Source organism: Scyliorhinus canicula, chromosome 4 (genome assembly GCF_902713615.1).
Source record: "Scyliorhinus canicula chromosome 4, sScyCan1.1, whole genome shotgun sequence".
Lineage (NCBI taxonomy): Eukaryota > Metazoa > Chordata > Chondrichthyes > Carcharhiniformes > Scyliorhinidae > Scyliorhinus > Scyliorhinus canicula.
In genome coordinates this window covers 62,017,486-62,043,423 of record NC_052149.1, presented here as the reverse complement: position 1 = coordinate 62,043,423, position 25,938 = coordinate 62,017,486, and the positions used below count along the sequence as shown (strand labels likewise).

Below are 25,938 nucleotides of genomic sequence, written 5' to 3'. Positions count from 1 at the left end.
CCCAAACCTCAGATGTCTTGGGTTCCCCCCAAACCCCCAAGTACGGTGGTGTCCCAACCTACCCCCCTGTCCCCACAGGGACCCCTGTATTAGGGAGATTCCCCACAGGGACCCCTGACCAAAGAGTCTGACCCACAGGGACCCTTGTAATAGGGAGACCCCAACAGAAACTTCTGTGATAGGGAGACCCCAACAGAGACCCCTGTGATAGGGAGACTCCCACACAGGACCCCTGTAATATGGAGATGCCCCACAGGGACGTCTGTAATATGGAGACCCCCCCACACAGGGACCCCTGTAATATGGAGATGCCCCACAGGGACGTCTGTAATATGGAGACCCCCCCACACAGGGATCCCTGTAATATGGAGATGCCCCACACAGGGACCCCTGTAATATGGAGATGCCCCACAGGGACCCCTGTGATAGGGAGACGCCCCACAGGGACTCCTGTAATATGGAGATGCCCCACAGGGACGTCTGTAATAGGGAGACGCCTCACAGGAACCCCTGTGATAGGGAGATGCCCCACAGGGACTCCTGTAATATGGAGACGCCCCACACAGGGACCCCTGTAATAGGGAGACGCCTCACAGGGACTCCTGTAATATGGAGACGCCCCACAGGGACTGCTGTGATAGGGAGACCCCAACAGAAACTTCTGTGATAGGGAGACGTCCTACAGGGATCCCTGTGATAGGGAGACCCCCCCACACAGGGACCCCTGTAATATGGAGATGTCCCACAGGGACTTCTGTGATAGGGAGATGCCTCACAGGGACTCCTGTAATATGGAGACGGCCCACAGGCACTCCTGTAATAGGGAGACGCCCTACAGGGACTCCTGTGATAGGGAGACGGCCTTTAGGGACTCCTGTAATAGGGAGACACCCCACAGGGACTCCTATGATAGGGAGACGCCCCATAGGGACTCTTGTAATAGAGAGACACCCCACAGGGACCACTGTAATAAGGAGACCCCCCACAGAGGGGCCCATGTAATATGGAGACGCCCCACAAGGACTCCTGTGATAGGGAGACCCCCCTCACAGGGACTCCTGTAATAGGTAGATCCCTCACAGGGACTCCTGTGATAGGGAGACCCCCCTCACAGGGACTCCTGTGATAGGGAGACCCCCCTCACAGGGACCCCTGTGATAGGGTGACACTACGCTGGTAGAGACCACAAGTGGCCCACGTGATTTCCAGGGGCCAGAGCATAGGGCACAATGCCTGCCTGAAAATGTCATTGAGACCAATTTTCATTTATTTATATCCCCCATCTGGCCCGCATCGTGGGCCTTTTTCACATGACCAGACAGGAATCGGAGCCTGCCTCCGATCCCATTTTCTCCCGATGCCCGATTGTCCGTCCCTTTGGGGAATGCATTCCAGGTGTCCCAGGATGGAGAATCCCGCCCATTAGGTGACTTACACTGACATATCCCAACCTAATTTAAAAAGCACCCCCCCACCCCACCATCCTTCCAGGTTCTCCTGTTATATTCTCGGATGCAAAAGGTGAGCTGCTAGCTTTTAAGAAGTATGTGAAGGCAGTTCAGCTCAACCCATCCTCCTTCCACTTTTCGATTGACAGCTCACCTCTCATTATGTTTTGGTTGGGTTTGAAAAGTTTTAGTTTGGCAAACTGACATGTAGTTACCTGGTTTCAAACTTAACGCACACTCGGAAACTAAATGAAAGGGCAACATCTAACCTTTTAAGAACAACTACAGCACATTGACTTTGCATTAGTCACCTGACTTGAAAGAATTTGAGTTCATCGAGTGTAAACATATCACCCTCCTGCATGACGTTTCCTTGAAGTTCAATATCTCCATGCTGCGGTTTTTGTTTCATCTGAATTCGGAGATCTTCATCAAGTGTATCCTTATCTGTCACCATCACATTATCTGCAGTGATCATGCAGCCTGAACCTTCCTCAGCTTTTATATCATTGGTGAAAATCTACCAAAATAATCAACAGTCAACTTTGCACATTTCAAAGGCAATTTCAAATTCAGAAAAGAAGAATGCAGTTCATGAAAGAAATGTGTGGAGTAAAAGGTGAATAGATCTGAAAATAAACAAGAATTTTTTAAATAAATACCCCATCTAGACCCTGAATCTCAGGCAAAGCATGATGGCAGCTGTGGTTTCTCCTGCCTGTTTGCATGAACCACCTGAAACATGGTGGTAGCAGACAGAGTGAAAAGACCCAGAATAACTCCAAGAAAGGACTGCAAACCTGAAAGAGCTCAGATTCCTTGGAAGAAGATGGGGAAAAAGATTGAAGACTCACCTGAGAATGGAACATCATTGGTGCTGCAGATGCAAGCTGACACAGACTCGAGTGCAGAAAACAGTGAATACAGATCATAGTTTACCATCCAGACTACTGAGGCAGCAACAGATACAGACTTTAGGGTAAGCATGGAGTCTACCTTGACACTCCCAGAATGGTTCTGAAATGATGAAGGCTCACAACAGGCCCAACACTGGGACAATTGGAGGAAGAGATTCTCCAGATATGGACCAGGTTCAGGCTTGCAGAAGGAACAGGAGAATCAGGTCAGTACTTTGCAATGTCGGGCCCATAGCAGACGATGTTATTGCAAGACAAGACATTGATAAGTCTGAGATCAGATAACAACGTTTTTCACGCATTCAATTCATACTTCACAGTTTGAAGAATGTAACCATTGAGGGAGAGAAATTGTGGGCGTGATCTAACAAAACAAAAATCAAGTCTGTTCTGGACAGGATAAGTGCTGGGAATGACCCCGGTATCTCACGGCACTCTGGCTTTTTGTCGGGCCTCAATGGGGAACTAATTGGTGCTCCGCTGTAGTCTCCTCAACGAAGCCGGTTAAATCGGGTAAAGGGATATTTAAGTGAGTTTTTAAACTCACTTAACTCTGCGAGTCTGGGTCTCATCCATTGTAGATGAGATATATCTCTTGAGATTTTGTTACATCTCGCAAGGCATTAAGACCTTTCGGAATCCTGAGAGGCATTTCGCAGGTTCGACTGCCCTCGTCCTATTTCGTCCTGATTCCGGTGGGACGTGGCCGGTAAATCACACCCTTAATAAGAGGAGCTAAATCCGAGTGAATCCATGGGTTCATTTATAAATGACTTCTACAAATTTGTGCAGACCTGCACATATGGGATCCATAAGACGCATGAATACGCAATTGTAGAGTAGCTGGCGTCTTGGATGAAACCTTATCAGATCATTGGCAAATGAGGGAAGATTTAACTCTCACAAAGGCAGTACAAATAACATGACAGACTGAGTTTAGGAAGCAAAACAGAATGGTTGGTCTTGGAGAAAGTGAGGTCCCTTGGAAAAAATAAGCAAAACCATTCAATTGCCAGACAGAAAAGAGCACAGTGACTCAAAAGCCGCGTGAAATCGGAAAGAAGTTTGCCAACCATCATCTTGAAATGCTCTTGGCGATGCGGTCAAAGACATTTAAAAATAGTCTGCAGATCCAAAGTTTCCATCATCCATTGGAAGAAAAAAATTACAATTAATCCAGTTAAAAATTAAAAAGAACTAGACCTACAGAACTTCCTAGGAGAAGTTAGCAAAACAGAAAATAATTATTCGAGTATTAAATTGAAAGTTGTTAGAATCATAGAATCTACAGTGCAGAAGGAGGCTATTCAGCCCATTGAGTCTGCACCGGACCCTGGAAAGAACACCACACTTAAGCCCACATCTCCACCCTATCCCCGCAACCTGTAGCCTCACCCAACATTTTTGGAAACTAAGGGCAATTTAGCATGGCCAATCTAACCTGCACATCTTTAGACTGTGGGAGGAGACCAGAGCACCCGGAGGAAACCCACGCAGACACGTGGAGAACGTGCAAGATTCCGCATAGACAGTGACCCAACTTGGGAATCGAACCTGGGACCCTGGAGCTGTGAAGCAACAATGCTAACCACTGTGCTACCGTGCAGCCCTCAAAGAATTGAAGCTAGGTACAGAGGCAGGTGTTTCAATGTTATCTAATGAAGTTAAATTGTTAAAAAATAGTGGGCAGATTCTCTGGCCAGTCCCAGCCGGCAGCGGGATTCTCCGTCCCACCAGCCGTACAATGGGGTTTCCCATTGTGGGAAGCTCCATTCTGTCGGGAAGTCCCCAGGCATGGGTGCACTACTGGTGCAACTGAGAATCCCGCCAGTGGAGAATCAAGCCCATTGTATTACAACCATACTCAATCCAGCTGCAAGGCCCAGTTAGAACTACACTAAAAGTAATAGGCCAATACTTGACAAGATTAAGATGCAAGGATAAAGAAATTGCTAAAGAACCAGGAGGCATCATTATTGAGCAGAAGAACATGCTTGCAGCTGGGATTGATTCACAAGGTTGATTAAGTTGCTCATGAGTAGTTTAGTGAGGTATTCAGGAATTAATTTCCATCCCTATTTCCAGGTTTAGCAAAGCTGAAAGCAAGGAAGCAAATTTCAACAAAATGACAGCTGTTGAGACACGGTCAACTTTAGTGCTGGAATGTGAACCAGCAAAATGCTTCTGACAAATCAATAAGTAACCTGCCAACAGGTGTAGCAGTGGCCGCATCATCTACAGGCTTGGGCACAGTGCTGTTTCAAGTTGAAAAAGATGGACAAGTGAGACCAGTTTATTACATCTCAGGATATCTCATGGGCACAGAGAAAAAGAACGGTGCCTTGAATTTAACATTTTATACTGAGACTCATGAGATACGATTTGAGATGGTTGTGAGAAATTAAGAAGCATGAGGAGCAACAAAGAGACAGTCAAGCTCATCATTTTAACTTCAGGTACAGAGCATGAGACTCAAAAGTGCTATTGCCCAGTGAGGGAGGGCAGATACAAGATCAACATTAATAAGGCATTGCAATAGAAAGACCTCCATAGCCAAGATCTTCCAGAATTAAAAGGGACCAGGGAAATATCAGAAAGAACTGAAGAACCCTGGTATTATTAGAAAGGACATCAATGGAACTTTGGACATACAATTTAGGTCCAGAAGGAGACAAGGAACCAGAAACAAATAGAAACTCTACAACCACCCATGTAGAAGGCGCGTCTACTGAATGAAGAGAAAGTATATGTCATCCTCAATCTTGAAATGAAACCAGGACCAGATCAGGGAAATTGATCACCTCAAAGACTAACACTGTGAAGCCTGTAGCCTTTTGGGGAGATGTAGGAGTATGTTTTTATTGGTATAAAGACTTCAGAGGAGATGTAGAGTGAAAGGTTAACACCAGGAGCACCTCATGTGATTCATTGAAACATGAATAAGAGACTTAGACCTCGTGGGAAGCAGAAATACAACCTTGTGTAGAGTGCTGTGATGGATAAATGATTGTCCCTTGCCTGAGGTGTGGTGATCCTCAGGTTAAACTACCACCAGTCAGCTCTCCCCCTCAAAGGGGAAAGCAGCTTATGGTCATCTGGGACTATGGCAACTTTACTGTACCTTTACCGAATATCGATCTGCAAATATAGAGGAATGGTTTAAACAAATAACGGTCATAGAAAGCATTCTTAGGATAACAGGCAAATCCTAAAGAAATCTCATTCTCACACCGAATCCAAGATGAAACAATATGTAAAATGGGAAGACTAAAATAGAAAGAAAATGAAGGAAACACAGAAATAGGTATGTAAAAGACATTTGTATCCTTGTGTGAAATGACATGCACTCTTATGTTGCCTTTTACATAACAAATGTCTAAAATACTTCAGCAGGCTGTGGAGAAGACGAAGGAGCAGAGTTGGAAAAGTGAAGGCTGTATGGTGGCCTTGCAAAAGGTTGTAAGGGTGGAGTAGAACATGGTTATGGAGGGATTTGAAAATTAATAAAATTAATATCCTGTGGGAGTGGGAACCAGTGGAAGTCGGTGAGGATGGGCTTCGGAATTGACATAGTAGATTGGATAGCAAATTAAGAATAGAGTTCTTGGCAAATTGTTTTAGGTGGACCTCAGGTGACTGGTAAAGAGAGAATTTGAGAAATCAAACTGTCAGGTAATGGATGAGTGTTCCCGCAGAAGTGGACATATGGCTTTCTGTTATGAAGGAAGAATAATGTAGTCTTTTTGAGGTATTGGAAATAGAGTATGAAGCTCAGTTCAGAATAGATTATATGGGATTTTCACAGTTAAGTCATTGCAGTGTTAATGTAAGCCTACTTGTGACATTAATAAAGATTATTACAAAAAATTGCTCAACATTGGGTTTGGTCTGAGTGAGTAGCTTGAAAAGGGAATGTTGTCAGCATGAGGGTTCTGGTGAAAGCTGAACAAGAATCCATATTTAAATACCTCAGGTAATATAGTGGAGGAAAGAATTTCATACAAATGTATTCAATATTTGTAAGAGAATAGCCTACATCATAATTTCAAGGTTATAATTTACCACACAAGAAATGGTTTGCAATTTTGTGCAACTATTGAACGAAACAGAAGAAAAAATGTTCGATCAAATATCTAGAGGCTGATACCCACAAATTGAAGCCGCTACTGTGTGCACGTGTAGTGAACCTATAATGTATTGAAGGGTTTTCCAAAGTGCGGGTGTGATACAGTTCTGGAGAGTCAGAGTAATTGACATTTTTATTGAGAATGGTGGCCGCTACCGCCTTTTAAATGAGAATGAAATGAAGCTGTTTGCAGTCTACTGGCTATAAGCAGCAGCAGTGAGCAGGTCACGCAGCCTACACAAACACGTGGCGTCAAATGCCCTCTATGCACGGGTTTTTGCCACCAAATAACAATGGAGAGCTTCTTCCATTTTCTCGGTACTGGCAAGCAAGGCAAGAGGACTGTGAAGATGAATCATTTTCTTACAAGTAAGAAATGGCCAGAGACACAAATAGACAGAGTACCTACTGGCTAGGATCTCAGATCTGAATCAGCTGGAGAAAGCTGACCAGGAGAGTCCAGGGTAGTACAGAGTAGTGCCAGTGTTAGGTCTTTACAGAGCCCCAGGGCCTCTGGCTAATAGCTTACAAAAAGGAAACATAACTCAGGAATAAAGCAATACAAATATGATTTCTTGAGATATGGTTTTGTCATTTGTGCCACTACATATAAGGATGCAAAGCCCATATGTGTTATATGCAGGGAAGTACTCGCACATGAGAGGAGAATTTGGAATGGGAAATGGGTGAAAAATTACTTTTGAGGTTGAGACCCGAGAGTCAGTTATTAACTTAGAGCTGACTCCAAACGAAAAGACTACTCTGATGTACCTGACCTGTGGTACCACTTTAAAAACAGGCCAAAAGTCTATAAGGCTGTCAGCATTCTGGGGTTGCATCTCTCAGGAGTATCCAGTGTTGAGTAAAACAAACATTTTGTTGTTATTGACCTTCACAATGAATTATATGTGCGAGTTTGCATTTTTTATTCTCACAAAGCTGAAATCTGCACCTGATATACACATTGCACTCTCCTCCTGTGAACCTGATTGTAGTGAGATCATGAGGACCAGGCTCCCTTTTTCCATTAAAGATAAGCAAACGTGGCATGTGCCATAAATGTCGGCCGTCATGGATCGCGAAGGTCAGCCAGCGTGGGTTGTGAAAATTGGTAGGTGTGGGTCATGAAGGCTGGTGGGTTGTCAAAAATGGGTCGCAGGAAAAAAGGTTTGGAAAACCCTGCTGTATTATCTCTTCAGTTGCAACCTCATAGTTCCATGGAAACGTGTCAAATGACGCTCGAAAGAGGAACCCTCCACCTTGGTCCAGATACTCCATGCACCTCAATGGTGCGATTTGTTTTGCTCAATCTATTGTCTTAGGAATACAATGCTGTGTCTACAAATAAGCTAACAAAAACGGTTAACAATTTTGCTGCTTCTGAAATCAAAATGTGTTCATCCACAAAAGTGCTAAATTTGAAACCAACAGTTATGCGAAGAATTCTTTCCTCAACATTCCTCAGTAAATACTAAACATTATTCATCTTTTGCCAATATGGTTTCCTATCTATTTCTCCCTCTAGCTGAATAGGTGGAGATTAATGTCAGATGAATGGCAAATATAATTTTACATGGGTGACCGTGAGATAATGAGACCACGGAAGGAAAAAAAACTGCAGGGCATGAATAAACAATCATCTTTTAGGACTTCCTGCCGTTGTTTTCAATATTAACTGCCCAGCATTATATAACTTGGTCCTACAAATAGTTTCCTTAATAAGCTACCTCTCATGGTTCACCCACTTTTCAAAATGATTTTTGCTGACACTGAGTAACTGTTAAACATTGAATCATTGAATTACGTTGTGTTAAAACAGCTTGTTCAACACATGACAGGGTTTTGGTTAAAGTAAATCTGATCTTTCTGGTGTACTTAATCTGGAATGCTGTAGCATAAAATGCAGGTTGGATTGTAAGTGATTGAGCAGATGCTGAAGAATGAATAGATAGAAAACAGTGTTTTAAATAATGTGTTTCTCAAGGATCCTTTTCACGTTGTTAAGCAGCAAAGTCATATTGCTTTTCTATACCTCAGGTGGTTGGTTGTCCACAGGCATGATGGTGATGTTAAAGACAAGTCCAGACAAAGTGCCGCCCTGCTGATCATTGACAGAAAACACGAACTGCACCAATAACGGATGAGGCCCTATATCGCCATGAGGAGGCATGTATGCTACTTTCATGTGGTTCACCGCATGCTGGAATATAAAATGAACAAGTTAAGTCATATGCACAGGAAACTTAAAGGAGAAAGGAAATTACTCCCTTGTCAGGAATTTCCCATATATTGCATGCCATACATAAAGATCAGCACAGTGTAGTAGATACAAGAATGAGAGAAACTATTTTTTCGGAGACTAAAGCATGTGACAGATCTAGATGATTCATCAGTTCCAAAGATCGAATAAGGCTTTTCTGCTGAAGTGAGTCAAACTTGCAATTTTGATGGGGATGTAAAATGGATGGCTGTCCATTTTACTAGTTGCCTGATTTTCCTTTCAGGTCAATGGAGCATTGTGAATGCTCAATCTGCTCGCAACCGTATAATACCCCATCCAGAGGTGAAAGTTCCTGCCAGTTTCTCCCACATTGGCCCAGATCGCCCTGTCATCATCAAGCCCATTGTACCTAACGCTGATTATTAACTTTAGCTGAATAGCTCAAATACCATTGAAAAAAACTAAGTTCTAAGGAAGAAAGTCAAAAGGTCGCACATGCTGGAAATAGGTTTGCTAGCCTTCGGAGGCATGGCAGTAGAGATATCACAATTAAACTCTTGGGCTGGATTCTCTGCCCCACTGCGCCACATTTCTGTTTCACCCCACCGGCGGGATGCGCCATTACGCCGGCTGGTCAATGGGGTTTCCCAGTGTAGGCCATCCCCACGCCATCGGCAAACCCCCGGGCTGCCGGTAAAACGGAGCATCCCGCCGGCGGAGAATCCAGCCCTGTAACTTTGCACGAGGAAGGATAGAGACCTCGACAAGGTGCTTGCCTTTGATTACTGTCTAGTAATGGCTGGGATGTGAGTGCCCATGGGAATATCAAATTTTTTGTTATAGAACATACGTGCAGAAGGAGGCCATTCGGCCCATCGAGTCTGCACCAACCCACTTAAGCCCTCGCTTCCACCCTAACCCCGTTACCCAATAACCCCTCCTAACCTTTTTGGTCACGAACGGCAATTTATCATGGCCAATCCACCTAACCTGCACATCTTTGAACTGTGGGAGGAAACTGGAGCAGCCGGAGGAAACCCACGCAGACATGGGGAGAACATGAAGACTCCGCACAGACAGTGACCCAACGGGATATCGAACCTGGGACCCAGGCGCTGTGAAGCCACAGTGCTATCCACTTGTGCTACCATGCTGCCCAACGGGTGATGAATAAGGTGGTAACATCATGGTCAATCGCAACCATCTAGATGAGAAAAGGCAGCAGATGCATGGGAGCACCACCACCTGCAGGTTCCCCTCCAAGCATACCCCATCCTGACTTGGAACAATATTGTCGATTCCCCACTGGGTCACTGTCTGTGTGGAGTCTGCACGTTCTCCTCGTTTCTGCGTGGCTTTCCTCCAGATGCTGCTACCACCACCCTCCGAACCTCAGCATTCACAGTCCCACACTCAGTAGCAGAATGCTGCGCCCCATTTTGGTCAAGATCATCACATACACAGAGTTGACAGCTGAATGCTACCACATGTATCTTTACTCGATCACTACCCTCAATCCCACTCCCTTGGCTCCCTGTACTGGCAAAGCTTCACTCCTCCACATATCTGCTGACTGGCAATAATCCCCAAAATGACAGGAACATTTTGCATTGCTCTCCACCTGCCACTCTCCACCTCTCCAATGCTGGAGCATTGCAATTTGGCGTCAATTGGCGTCTGCCGCGATTTTGGTGGCGGAACCAATTCTCTTCACAATCGCCTTTCCCGATTTCGGAGTCGGCTAATGGAGAATCCTGCCCCTTGTCTCCCAGAGAATCTAACCCCAAATATTTAAGCTTCTCTGTTTCAGACTACATTTATATTTGAGCAGCAAATTAATTTTACTGGTTTTCAATGTCAAGGAAAACTTCACATCACATCCAGAGAACAAGAGATTTACAGATTGCCTCAGCTATTGTTATCTCAAGCGTTGAGGGACCTTTCTCATCTTTAGGAAGCAGCAGAATAGCCTTATTCTGGATCTCTATTTTAGGACTGAACTTCCAAACAAATGTTACTGCAGCAATTAAATAAGGAAATAGTAAAAAAATGCAACCTATTCTTTATTAAACTTTATTGACCTCATATACATAATAAATAGTTTACAAATGTTGTACTATGTTATAATTCATGACCATATGTAGAAATTATGACTTTTTAACCTTTCTACATCAACCACAGAACTGAATTTACTAGATTAACATTCTTTGAAATTTCCAGGGCGCGATTCTCCGCAAATGCGGAGAGTCGTAAAGGCTGCCATGAAATTGGCCACGTTTTACGGCTGCCTCCATGCCCCCTCCCGGGACCCGATTCTCCCCCCCGGTCGGGGCTAGCAGCGCGGCCCCGCAAAGCACGGCATCGCAGGCTTAGCGACATGCGCAGATGACGTCATCACGCATATGCGTCAAACCCGCGCATGCGCGGGCCGTCATGCCCCTCAGCCGCCCCGCGGGCTGATACTGCGGGGCAGCGGAGGAACAAAGAGTGTGCGGGTTTCGGACCCACTGCCCGCGATCGGTGGGCACCGATCGCGGGCCCATGCCACCCTTGGCACAGCCGCACCACGGGCGTGCCAATCGGTGCCATGGTTGTCGGGAACGGCACTTTGCGGCCGTTTTCATGAATGGTGAGAGCAGGTGTGTTTGCGTTCGTGAAAACGGCCGTATAGGCCTGGGAACTCGGCCCATCGGCTAGGGGAGAATCGCTGTTCGCCGTAAAAAAACGGCGAGCAGCGATTCGTGTCCTGGGCGGCCGTGGGGGGGGGGGGAGAATAGCGGGAGGTCGGGAAAAATGTCAGGAAGGCCCTCCCGCTATTCTCCGACCCGTCGTGGGCAGCGGAGAATCGCGCCCCCAGTTTCTCGGGCGCGATTCTCCGCTCCCCACACCGGGTGGGAGAATCGCGGGAGAGCCGGGCGAATCCCGACACGCCACCCTGGCACCCACCCGCGATTCTCCCACCCCACCCAAAATGGCGCGTCGCGGAATCGCCAGTCGCCATTTTTCACGGCGACCGGCGATTCTCCGGTCCGGATGGGCCGAGCGGCCTGACGAACCCGACCGGTTCACGTCGGCGCCAACCACACCTGGTCGCTGCCGGCATGAACATCACGCGACAGGTAAGTGTGGGGCCTGTGGGGGGCGGAGAGAAGAACGAGCACCACGGGCATGCTCGAGAGGTGATTGACCCGCGATCGGTGCCCACCGATCGTCGGGCCGGCGTTTCTAAGAGACGCACTCTTTCCCCTCCGCCGCCCCGCAAGATCAAGCCGCCATGTCTTGCGGGGCAGCGGAGGGGAAGACGGCAACCGCGCATGCGCGTGTTGGAGCTGGCCAACCTGCGCATGCGTGGCTGACGTCACTTAGGCGCCGCCGTTTTGTCATTCTCGGCGTGCCGCATTGACGGAAGCGTCAAGGCCCAACGGGCAAGTTTCTCACAACACCTCTCCTAGCCCCCTGTGGGGGGGGGGGGAGGGTGAATAGGGTGCGAGGAGCGGCCTCCGACGCCGTCGTGAATCTCGGCCGAGTTCACGACGGCTTTCCCGATGCCCCACGGCATCGGAGAATTGCGCCCCTCATATTTGAAAAATTAACAGGATGATTGCATTTGTCCCTTACATACTTTTATTTTAGATAAATGAACAATTATGGTAACTGTGTAATAATATGACCTAATAATGACCAATTTCTGTATTAGGATATAATTTTTATCTTCTTATGTATTAAAATTAAAACATCCAATACTTTGCTAATTGTTAGCTCTTCCCACTGGCAGGATATTTTACTCTCCCCAAAGATGTCCCTGACAGTGGAAGGAGCGAGCCACACAAAATACCAATACATCGGTGGGTCTGGAAGATGCCACTGGTGGCCAATGACGTGCCGCCCTTGTTGCCAGAAAGCATGGTGTGAGTGGCTGGTCAGAAAATCCCGCTCTTTATTTCTTTCATATTGGGTTGGATTCTGTTCTGGCGATGCGGGTACCTGCCATCTGATGGCTTACTGGCAGGAGCGCCACATCACTTTTGAGGGGAGGGCATGACATAACGCAACTAAGTGCCTTAACTGGCCAGCAGCATGCCTCCCTTGCAATTAAGGATCCCCACAAGGGTGGATATCCCACTGCTGAGAACTATGGCAAGTCACAGGCTGGAACCAATGCCAGGAGGAGGAGCTGCTCTCAGTAATGTAGAGACCCAACCCTTGAATGAAAACTAGATCCTAGGCCATAAGTGAGTGACAGCATGTTAGAGGGGGGTGTCAGATGATGGAGTGGGAGGAGCAGTCAGATGAAAGGACATCCTTCCCAATGACGCTTCACTTGATTGGGAACAAAGTGCCTGTGAAGAAGTGGTTGCGCATGTGCACTTGGCCTGTACTATGGCCATAGACACGTGCACATATGATCCTGGTGCCATCCCAGCAGGAGGATCAGTGTTACAGAAATACCAATTCCTTCATAGCCTGGCGAGCCGATTTGATAGTTAATGGGACTCTTAACCCAGACTCATTACCCCAAGCCCCATGTTGCGTAATATTTTATTTATCTATTTTTTATTTATTACATTAAAGATTCTGGTGACAAAAGGCTTTTGTGACAGGTAGAAGAATTATTTGAAATCCTGTTGTATTTGATACTTGTGCTCAATCCTACTGAAAATCACAGTCAAATATTATGTGTAATTTTTCATGAGTCGTACTGAGTCAAAATGTAGTAGTCCCTCGTGATGTTACCCAGCATCTTATTTAAGGTACCTGTGTAAATGATTTCAGCATGGGGACAGATGGATCTTTTTTCATATTCTTTGTACTGTCTGTGAAAATTATCTTGCCTGCATCAGACGTTCTGCAATAAGGGTAAAGGCAAAAACATGGAGTAAGGTAAGCAATCTCAACAAACTTTCTAAGAAAGTGCATTTTCTTAAATCTATTTATTATTAATGGTGGACTGACGCCTGTCCAACTTACAGACAGTCTGGATTTTCGATTAGTTTTCCAAACATTTCTAAAATGTACATCAGACAGAAAATAAATCTAATTTTTCAATAGTTCTATTTTTCCACTTTTGGCCCATGTGATATGGAGCCATCAATAATTATTCCAAGGAAATTATACCATTGGCACAGCTTAGAGTTCAAATCATGGGTCCATAGTGTCCTACTCTTTATCCTGTCAACAGATAGGAATGTGGAAAAGGTAGTGTAGCCATGCTGGCCACGCAAAATGGACACTGAGCCAAACTAAAATGGAAGACAGCAGGGAAAGCCTGTTTAGTGAGAACAGACAGCCTGCTCTCAACTAATTAGCATTTTGCAAGCAGCAAACCAGTTTTCTGGCCAGGTGCAGATCTCCAAGCCAAAGGTGTTAATGGCAAAGCGCTTAACATTCTGATGAGGCAGCCCAGATCCAGGCACACACAATGGCAACATTTCCATCTCAATGTAGCACTTAATTGGTGGAGCAGACAGGATGGCACCAGAGTAACGAATATCGAAACCACCCCCCAACATCGAGGGAAGCCCCGCATTGGAGGATTTCGAAGGTAGCCGTTTGGAAACGTTCCAATCGGTACCGAAAGGTAGAGCCCGCCTAGAAGGGGGCAAGGACATTAGAGAGGGGTATAAAAGCAAATTCCCCACAGAGCCCAGTCTGTTAAACTCGTGCTCCGGCTCTGACTGACATCTTGCATCCTGACTCCAGCCGTTGAGCACCAGCCGCCGAAACCGTAAGTTCAACGCTCGCTACGCGATCCAAGCCCACTAGACTCCCAAGTACCAGAACGCTTGCTGAAGGCTGCAGTACCAAACCAGGAGTTCGGCCTCGTTCTCTGACCTTGCCTGTTCCTGTTAGATAAGTATTCTGTTCACTTAAGTTTAGTTATAGCTTAGTCTCTTAGTGTGTGTGTGAGTATTTATTATAACTGTATAATAAATATTGATCGTTTGAACTTTACTAATCGGTGTATCGTCTTTATTACTTTGAACTTGACCTTGGAATACTTGTGACGTTGCCTATACGGCAACTGGCGACTCCAGAGCTAAATAGTTACATAGAACAGAGCCTAGTAGTGTTAAGCACACGTCGAACTCGGAGGCGTGTTAATACACTCCAATAAACGCGTTTTACGCCCACAGTAAAACGTGCAACATTTAGTGGCGACATCCGCCGGGACCCTGTTGTAAGTGGAAACACCACAGTGTCCAGGACCCTGAAATTTGAATTAGAACTCCAAATTGCAGAGAAAGAAAGAGATCACAAGTATTCAAGGTGTTCAAAATAATAAGCGAAATTCGGAAGTGTGTTTAGTGCATGCGTACTAACAGGGCTGTAAGGTAAAACTGAAAGCTTTTTGTTGCGACAAACTTTCGGTAGTTTGGTTAACGGAAAATAGCGTAAGCCGTACCCTTTTTTCGAAACACCACCCCAGCAACCCCCTGTTCCAAATTATACAAAGAGAGTCAGAGGAAATGGCCATGCAGGCAATGGAACGTCTGATGGATCCAGCAAAGTTTGTGGTCGCAGCGACCAGCAGCAGTAGCAGAGTAGGCCAGTGTCCCACGTGGGAGCTGGAACTCCGCAAATATTTACAAGGAAAGGGATGGCCCCTTTGGAAAGAGTTTTGTGCAAATGAGGAGACAGGTCCCGGAAGTATAGGTCATACTTGGTGGGAGAACCTCTCTCAAATACACAAAAAGAATCTAGGTAAAGCACGCAAGCCGATGGCGATTGTGTCCTGTTTGGCACAGTTGCGAGGCGCAGAGGAGGTCATCAGGACGCTCCGGACAGATTTAGAAGAGAGGAATAGGATGAGTAAGGTCGATGTCAGGGACATCGAGAAAGAAAACCTGGAATTAAAAGGGAAGTTGGCAGAGAAGGATAGAGAGGTGGATGATGCCAAGAGGGCTCATCAGTCTTGTCTAGCTCATCTGAGCAGTTCCCAGACCCAGTATGAGAAAGCCTATCAGGACGTGCAACGTGCCGTTCTGATAAGACAGGAATCGGAAAAGCAGGTGGAGGCATTGCAGAGGCAATGTTCTGATCTCAAAGCAGCTTTGAGAGCACTCCATGCTGCAACGACCGAACAAAGACAAAGCACAGTTGACCACGCGAAATGCAGGAAACAGATTGCGGAACTGCAATCTCTGCTTTCGGTGCAGAATGGCTTCCAAAGCACCTTTGGAGCACAGTTAGATGGAGAAAACGCCCCAGATTGGCAGGAATTAAGCGAGACAGCGCAGCGTTATGTTCAGGGAACATGTGCGCCCGCAGCTCAGCAGAAACGACAGGCACCCCAACCCCCCACAGCTCAGACCATAACCGCACCCATGAATCCCGTAACCACACAGAGAAAAGCCGAATCCGAAGGCGCCCCAGACATAACTTACACCACCCCTTTAACAGTAACCCAGCTAAGGGACGCTTGTGAAAAGATCACTCCGTTCCTCCCCACCGCAGACCCCCACCAGTTTTTCGCTAAAGTAAAACAGCAGGCTACCATGTACGGCCTGGATGAGAGAGAGCAGGTTAAGCTCACCGTGCTGAGCTTAGACCAGAGCGTAGTAGCAGCCCTCCCCGACCCACAGAACGTGGCAGGAGGCAGCCTAGAGGAGATGCACACCGCCATTTTAGATGCCATCGGGTACAATAGAGGTGACCCCGTAGAAGGATTGAATAAGTGCAGGCAGAAAAGATCCGAACACCCCACAGCATTCGCAGGAAGGCTGTGGATTCATTTCAGCGCAGTTTTCGGACAGCTAGATAGAGCGCATTTAACCCGCGAAAACATGGTTAAGTGGACGCGCACAATTATCTCACACGCAACAGAAGCAGGACAGAGCGCTTGCAATAGCTATGACCCCTCAGAAGAGGCCCATAACGAAAAATGGGTCCTGAAAAGATTGTCCCGCGCTTGGGAGCAATCGCTTCAGGGAAAAGGAAAAGTTAGATCCCCAGAAGAGGCTCAGGCTGCTGCAGATATCCAAGCAGTCAGAGAGCACCAGAAGCCCGCATGGGTAAATGAAGGCAAGAGCAGCCCTCAACAGAAAGGACAGGAATGCTATAACTGTGGACAGTTAGGGCATTGGGCAAAAGAGTGTAATGCACCCCAGCGATCTCAGAGAGGCCAGCAGACAGGCACTCTGAACCGCAGTAAGGCAAAACCCATCCACAATGTAGCAGTACAGTCAGGACCCACCAATGTGGACGAGACGAACTGACGGTGTTCGGGCTCCCCCACTTGGGTCTGTGACACACTATGGGACTCATCAGGGAGGCCCGTAGTCACGGCGAAAGTCAAAGGGAAGCCCATAGAGTTACTGTGGGACACAGGAGGATCCCGCACCACCATTAACTCCACAACCACGGCACACGCAGACACGTGGCCGACCACCTCCACCATCACACTTAGCGGGTTCACCGGACACTCGCAGCAGGGACATATCACCGCACCCGTAGCGATCCAGCTAGGGAACATTAGCACAAGGCACCCCGTAGTTCTAGTAAATCTTCCCCGGACAGCAGAGCACATCCTGGGGATAGATTTTATGAACGCTCATAGCTTGTCGTTCGACCCAGTGAACCAGTGTGTCTGGCGAATGGCGAGATTAGACAGAGCACCAGCCACCCTCACAGTAGGAGACTACGCTAATCGGATTAGCGCAGTGGGAGAGTACTCATTCGACCTGACTACACTCCACACCGACCGACAAATTAAGGCCCTACTAAACAAACACAGGACAGCATTTGCAAGTCACCGTCATGACTGTGGCAGAATGACTGGACAAGTTCATGTTACCGGACAGGACCCCCGACCGCAAAAGCAATATAGATTTCCCCTTGAAGCAGAGGTGGAAATAGAAAAAGTTATAGGTAGCTTGTTGGACCAAGGTGTACTGAGAACGGTAGCCTCCACCAACAATGCCCCTATTTGGCCAGTGAGGAAGCCCGATGGATCATGGCGTCTGACCATCGATTATCGGGAACTCAACAAAGTAACCCCCGCAGTAGCCCCAACGGTAGCTACTAGTCCCGAGACCATGCTCAAGCAGGGTCTCAACGCCAAGTACTTCACGGTATTGGATATCAGTAACGGATTCTGGTCAATACCATTGGCAAAAGCGTGCCAATACAAATTCGCATTCACTTTTAAAACTCAGCAGTACACGTGGACATGCCTCCCACAAGGATTCCACAATTCCCCCTCCATTTTCCACCGACAGCTGGCAAGTGGATTAGAAAAATTTTCCCGACCCGAATGTCTGGTACAGTATGTAGACGACCTACTACTGCAGACAGACACAAAGGCAGAGCACATTACGCTTCTGGCCGAACTCCTGGAACTCTTGACTGAAATTGGCTGCAAAGTTAACCCGAAAAAGGCCCAAATATTGGAAAGTAAAGTGATGTATTTGGGATCAGTCATCACGCACGGCAAACGCGAGATCGAATTCAAAAGAATTGATTCGATTGTCAAATTGCCCCTTCCCCAGAATGTTTCAGCCCTCCGGTCGTTTTTAGGACTGGTTGGCTATTGTCGGAACCACATAGACGGATTCGCGACAAAAGCCGCCCCACTTTCAGACCTCCTTAAGAAAGGAGCCCCCTGGGAATGGCTTCCGCAGCATACAGGCGCTGTGGAAGAGTTAAAACGAGCCCTTAGTGCAGCACCCGCGCTGCTAGTCCCAGACCCACTTTCCCCTTTCGCAATAGAGGTGGCGAGCACCGATCTGACCCTCTCGGCCGTGTTGCTTCAGGAACGGCACGAGCAGCTAAGACCAGTGGCTTATGCCTCCCGACTGTTAGACCCGGTTGAACAAGGATTTTCAGCCTGTGAGAGGCACCTCCTTGCTGTCTTCTGGGCAGTACAGTACTTTTCATACATAACCGGACTAAACCCCATCACCATTCTAACCGAACATACACCCACACAGCTACTACTAGACGGTCGACTGAAGGACGGTTCAGTTAGCCAGATTAGGGCAGCTAGGTGGACCCTACTTTTACAAGGACGGGACATTACAGTAAAACGGACACGCACACACACATACTTAGCAGACAACCTCCAATACCCCGGACCGCCCCATGACTGTGAAATTGTAGCTCCCCTGCATAACACAGGACCCTTTTTAGCAAAAACACCCCCCAGGAAGATAGGGAACCCAAAACAAAGCCCCCAGCCCACAGACACGTGTGGACCCTTGAGGATTTATGTAGACGGTTCCTCCACAGTTTTAAATGGTGAGCGTATCACAGGATGCGGCATCTATGTAGAGGACGCGCAGGGGCGCGCTCTCGAAGAGATAGCTCTTAAGTTACCAGGTCACTTAGGCGCGCAGGCAGCAGAGCTAGCAGCCATAGCGTACATAGTGGACCACCCCGATTCTTTCCCCAGCCCAGCAGACATATATTCAGACAGCTTATATGTATGCAATAGCCTAACAGATTTTCTGCCCCTGTGGAGGACACGAGGTTTTGTCTCCGCAGACGGAAAACCCCTTCCATCAGCCCCCTTACTCCAGCATATCCTAGAGAAAGCGAAGGACAGGACCTTCGGCATAATAAAAGTTCGCAGCCACCATAGGTCATCACCCCCTGGGAATGTAAAAGCCGACGCATTGGCTAAGGCAGGTTCCAGGAGAGGACACTTATGGACCCCCCCAGCTAGCGCACCAGCTAGCGCCCCTGTGAGCGCAGTACAAGTCTCACAAACAGAGGTTAAAGATCTCGTAGCAGCACAGAAACAGGACGGAGACCTCAGGGAGGTTTTCAAGGGAAACTTTGTGCCTGCGTACGAGCACTTTAAACACACACTGACCACACATGAGGGTGTGATCATTAAGGACCAACTTTATGTGGTCCCAAAGCAGGACAGGAATCAGATGATTGCCTTGTTCCATGACGGACACGGGCATCAGGGAATTGATGCAACAACGAGGCACCTCAGGCAACTCTGTTGGTGGCCTAATCTCAGGACTGATGTCACACACTACATTGAGAATTGCCTCATTTGTGCTCAGAATAACCCGGAGCGGTATTCTAAGAAAGCACAACTTCGGCATACTCGCCCAGTTAACGGCCCTTGGACAAACCTCCAGATCGACTTTATAGGTCCATTGCCCCCTTGTAGGAATGGCTATAAATACGTTCTGGTGGTGATAGATACCTTTACCAAATGGGTAGAGGCATTTCCCTCACGAACAAACACAGCTAAGACAGCTGCAAAGATCCTGACCCACCACATCTTCACGAGATGGGGTTTACCCCGAAGTATCGATTCGGACCAGGGATCTCACTTTACAGGACGGGTCATGAGGAACGTCCTGACAATATTCGGAATCAAACAGAACTTCCATATTGCGTATCATCCACAGTCCAGCGGGATTGTGGAGTGCATGAATCGGACCCTAAAAACTACCCTCAGGAAAATGGTTCAACAGAATAATTCCACATGGGATTCAGTGCTCCCCTTTGCACTTATGTTCATAAGGAACACTGTCTCCACATCTACAGGATACACACCACATACACTCATGACCGGACGCCCTATGAAAGGTACAGAATTCCTTTTAGGACTGGACATGACAAGCCCCGAAGTGACGGCCCTCACACATGAAAAGGCAGTTAAAGATCTAGTTGAGACTGTGAGGTCTGCACAGCTCGCAGCCGCAGTCCAGCTAGGGAAACGCCGACAGCAACGTACTGCCTGTTTCAATAAGACCGTACACACCACAGAATTCCAGGTTGGGCAACAGGTAATGTTATCTGTTTATAACCCCAGCAGTTTTTTGGCTCCAAAATATTCCGGTCCCTACTCAATTTCGGACAAAATTAGCCCCTCCGTTTACAGGATAAAGTATCCTAATGGGAAGACCGCGTGGTTCCATATAAACCAGTTAAAGGCATATGGAACACAGGCCAACCATGCTCACCATGTCCTGCTGGATGCAGCAGAACACTTCACCCCGCCCACCAGAGACACTTTTCCACCATCCCCCTCACAGACCAGTTCATCCACGGACTCGCCCACGACTCCGCCCACAGACCACTACAGACCACGCCCCGACACGCCCACAAGCTGCCACAGCAGAGACAGCAGGACAGACACTGACTCTGAAGACAGCGACAGCACACAGCCATACAGCCCACACTGCACCAACTACGACCCCAACTCCAGTGACCCCATGGAAGTCACTTACCTCAAAAACCCAGAACCACCACCCGACCCCGACTACCCCGACAACACACTCGACACTACACAATGGCACAGGGACAATTCCTACAGACTTGTCCGCAATGATGAAAGTGACCCCCGGTCACACAATTCCAAAGTTTCATGCCTGATCCACACAAGGGTGTGGGATCCGGGAGAGCAGGACGACGCAATGTCTGAATCCCGACACGGCAACCCCTTTGTGACCCTGTTCACAGAGGCAGAATCAAAGTGAGGTGTCCAGATGATGTAAGATAGGAATCGTTTGAGGGAAACGATGTCCTTTCTGATGGAACCTGCACGTATGTTTGTCTTCGTTTTATGTTTGTTTGTCTCAGGATTGTACATTGTTCAGCTGGAGGATGGACATCTTCTTTTCAGCTGAAAAGATTGTGACCACCTCACATACACGTTAGCTTGTCCGCAGATACCTTTGAGAACTTCGGTTTGATTGGAGATCTTTTCCAAAGTTGTAAGGCCACACGCCAAATAGTTTATCTGCAGATATCTCTGAGAACTTCAGTGATGTCCTCAGTTGGAGCATCTTGGCTCCCTTGGTTTTTTAGGTGCCCCTCTATTCGGCGAAATAGAGGCTGCAAGTCACGGTCAACACATTCGTACCCGTTTCTTTCCAGGTTACTCAGGCAGTGGACAAACGGCACTGAGGACCCGCCCTGTCTGAGAACCAACCCTTGGTCAGCCAAGCTCGGGTATGGCACAGCACGCCCTACCCGGGGATTCCATCCAACTCATACCCGTCGCGGCCCATACGCAACTCATTCGGATGTTTGTTTCAAAGTTTGTTTTCATTTTACGTTAGGTAGCCCTTCGGCCGCCATCCCACATGCTATTTACATCCGGGAACATTCGGATGGTAAATCAGCAAAGCCTGCGAGACGGCTTGCAGAAGGAAGGATTGTTAGGTGTATGCTGGTCTTTAAATTCGCTTTTTGAAAAAAAAAAATGAGGGGAGTCACAGGGTGTGACTTAGCCAGTCATTTTAAAGGGTCAATTGGGATTTGAAAGACAGATGCACTAACAAGTAAAGGTCTTAAACTGTGTATTGACAGATACTGTGCTTGATCCCAAAGGTTTCAAAGGACGAGACAGAGGTCGAAGCCAGGATTGTCAATACCGGAGGAAGAAGGAAGAGAAAGAAGAAGAACAACAAAAGATGATGGAAGCCCACTTATTACTGTTCAATGTCATATGTATATGTGTGGAAACAAGACACGTTTCCCCCACAACCCCCACCGTAAATGTTTCAATTACAGCAAACCCCCAGTGCTCAGCTCTGATCAGCGAGGTTCAGACCTGGTGTACTAAATTCATGACGTGGTACTCCATGTCCTATATAATCGAATCACTGTTGGTGATCGCGATCCTCATCATACTAGTGCAGACCCTCAGGTTGAGGAAATGGAAGAGGAGAGCCTCTCGTTCCAGCACCTCACCCATCTATAGAGTTCAATCCCCCATCTTCGGATTCCACCAAACCCCTCAACCCCTCCCTGATTACAACACTCTGTAAATAAAAATTCAGCCATGTATTATATTGTTCCATACTCGACTGCCGAGTTGGGAAGTGTGATGTTGTGGTGTGAATGGTTAAGATTTTAGAGTGATGAAATGTTAAGTTAAGGTTAAGGTTAATAGTGATAGGTAGAGGTTCCCAGTTGTAGTAATGCATGTCCCTTTGACATAGGGCCAAGTAGAGATGTTAGTTAAAATTTTTTTCTTCTTCCCATAGTTTAAGATAGAGTAGAACAGGAACTGGCAAGAGGTCAGAACACAAGGAAGGCAAAGTACATAGGTGATCCTTCACAATAGTATGATTGTGAGGATCACAAGGAGGGAATGTAGCCATGCTGGCCACGCAAAATGGACACTGAGCCAAACTAAAATGGAAGACAGCAGGGAAAGCCTGTTTAGTGAGAACAGACAGCCTGCTCTCAACTAATTAGCATTTTGCAAGCAGCAAACCAGTTTTCTGGCCAGGTGCAGATCTCCAAGCCAAAGGTGTTAATGGCAAAGCGCTTAACATTCTGATGAGGCAGCCCAGATCCAGGCACACACAATGGCAACATTTCCATCTCAATGTAGCACTTAATTGGTGGAGCAGACAGGATGGCACCAGAGTAACGAATATCGAAACCACCCCCCAACATCGAGGGAAGCCCCGCATTGGAGGATTTCGAAGGTAGCCGTTTGGAAACGTTCCAATCGGTACCGAAAGGTAGAGCCCGCCTAGAAGGGGGCAAGGACATTAGAGAGGGGTATAAAAGCAAATTCCCCACAGAGCCTGGTCTGTTAAACTCGTGCTCCGGCTCTGACTGACATCTTGCATCCTGACTCCAGCCGTTGAGCACCAGCCGCCGAAACCGTAAGTTCAACGCTCGCTACGCGATCCAAGCCCACTAGACTCCCAAGTACCAGAACGCTTGCTGAAGGCTGCAGTACCAAACCAGGAGTTCGGCCTCGTTCTCTGACCTTGCCTGTTCCTGTTAGATAAGTATTCTGTTCACTTAAGTTTAGTTATAGCTTAGTCTCTTAGTGTGTGTGTGAGTATTTATTATAACTGTATAATAAATATTGATCGTTTGAACTTTACTAATCGGTGTATCGTCTTTATTACTTTGAACTTGACCTTGGAATACTTGTGACGTTGCCTATACGGCAACTGGCGACTCCAGAGCTAAATAATTACATAGAACAGAGCCTAGTAGTGTTAAGCACACGTCGAACTCGGAGGCGTGTTAATACACTCCAATAAACGCGTTTTACGCCCACAGTAAAACGTGCAACAGTAGAAATCGTAGATATAATAGTTTTCACATCGTATTTTTCAGAATTTGTCCACAATGTTCCCAACATAATTCAAAGGGCTGTTTTCAAGTGACTGGCAGAAAATAAACAAGTGGATATTTGTATTCATGAAGTCAGAGATGAAGCCTTGTGTGATTCACAAATAATTTGGCACAAATCAGGAACAAGAAAAATGCCTGTAAGCTTTATGAACAGCCCTTGGGGTCTAATTCTGAGTAAATGGACACAAATCTGGAACTGATCCCGTTATAAACACAGTTTTATGCATTGACTAAATATTAGATGAGCGTTAGACTGAAGTATTAGATCCTACTGAATTCAAAAGATTTGTTCATAATGATGTAAGACTAGAGGAATTCTTATGAATAAATATATTTAAATATGTGTAGGAATTTTACTGGACCTAGAACTCCTGCAGATGAAGAGCTCGCTAATTCTGTACGTTGCTAGAAAATGAAGAAATACAGTTTGAGGCAGTAACAAAGTGTCTGCTGAACCACAAAGACATTAGAAATAGATGGTGGACTGCAGGCGATTGATCAGTCCACAATTATCTTTATCAGATACAGCAATTGCATGACTCAGAGAAACAAAGAAATAAAGTGAATGTATTGGATTCTATTGAACTCAAAAAACAGATATGAAAATAACGGAACTCATATTCGCAGATATATTTATGTATATCAGCTTTAAGTATATGATAACTATATTTAAAAAAAATAAAAATCGTACCTCTGGTTTGTTGGGAAGGAACAAGGTTTAGTGATAATGTACATCAGTTCATTCTCTGGGGATTCTGTGTCTGTGAAGTGCAGATGATTCTTAGTGATGTGTCGAATTTCTGTTTCTTTCACTACCAAATAACGCATGGTGCCATCAACTTCTTTTGGCAACTGGTCCTTCACCGGGGTTACATGAATCATTGTTATCTGATAAATAAAACAACTGTAAAGGATTGACTTTGCTATGTGACTGAAGAATGATAAAAATAATCATTGGCATATCAAAAGACATAGGTACCTGAAAGATAAACAGAATTATTTCAAAAAGACTGCTGAAAAGAAGGTGTCCCTTATTGTTTCATATCATTCAAGTATAATCCTGATGATTGGGATTTAAATTACATCGTTCAAACCTTTAAATGAGCTCTAGTCTTCAATCCGTTTACAATATAACAATCTTTTGGAGATGGTAGCAGGCTCAATTATGTAAACAGATTTTTAGAAATTCATTCATGGGATAGAGGTGGGCATCACTGATTAGGCCAGCATTTATTGCCCAATCCTAATTGCCCTTGAGAAGGCAATAATGAGCTGTCTTCATGAACCGTTGCAGTCCATGTGGTGTAGGTACACCCACCGTGCTGTTAGGGAGTGAGTTCCAGGATTTTGACCCAGCGACAGTGAAGGAATGGCAATATATTTCCAATCCAGGATGGTGTGTGACTTGGATGTGTTCTCATGTGTCTGCTGCCCTTGTCCATCTAGATGGTAACGGTTGTGGGTTTAAAAAGTGTTGCCTAAGGAGTCTTAGTGAATTTCCACAGCACATCTTGTAGAAGGTGCACACTGCTGCTACTGTGAATCGATGTTGGAGGGAGTGAATGTTTGTAGATGGGGTGTAAATCAAATGGTCTGCTTTCTCCTGGATGGTGTCAAGCTTCTTGAGTGTTGTTGGACTCATCCAGCCAAATGGAGAATCTTCCATCACATACCTGACCTTGTAGGTGGTCGACAACCTTGGATAGTCATGAGGTGAATTACCTGTTACAGGATTCCTAGCCTCTGACCTGCTCTTGTAGCCACAGTATTTATGTATATAGCCAATTCAATTTCTGGTCAATAGTAACCCCCAGGATGTTGATGGTGGGAAATTCAGCTATTAATGCCATTGAATGTCATGGGATAATGGTTCGATTCTCTCTTGTTTATTTCAGGCCTTGATAGTGTCCAGGTTTTTCTGTATTTGGACAGCGATTGCTTTAGTATCTGAGGAGTCGCGAATAGTGCTTTCCTGCTCATAAAAGGATCACGAATGAGACGACACCGATTTAAAGTGATTTGTAAAAGAATCAAATGCGATATGAGAAAAAAACTTTTTACAAAACAAATGGTTCAGGTCTGGATGCATTGCCTAGAAGTGTGGTAAAGGCAAGTTCAATTGAGGCATTCAAGAGGGCATTTATTATTATT

At 46.4% G+C, this 25,938-nt stretch overlaps 1 protein-coding gene across 2 annotated transcripts in view; it reads right to left on the bottom strand.

Annotated features, from left to right (window-relative positions):
- Positions 1 to 25,938, bottom strand: part of frem1b (Fras1 related extracellular matrix 1b) — a 344,830-nt gene that overhangs the window by 184,139 nt on the left and 134,753 nt on the right. For both annotated transcript variants that reach the window (XM_038794342.1, XM_038794341.1), the window contains exons 11-14: positions 24,479 to 24,675; positions 13,468 to 13,558; positions 8,524 to 8,691; positions 1,760 to 1,968 (exon numbers count right to left, since the gene is read on the bottom strand). In XM_038794342.1, the coding sequence (XP_038650270.1) occupies positions 1,760 to 1,968; positions 8,524 to 8,691; positions 13,468 to 13,558; positions 24,479 to 24,675 (665 nt within the window). The remainder of the gene's footprint in view (positions 1 to 1,759; positions 1,969 to 8,523; positions 8,692 to 13,467; positions 13,559 to 24,478; positions 24,676 to 25,938) is intronic.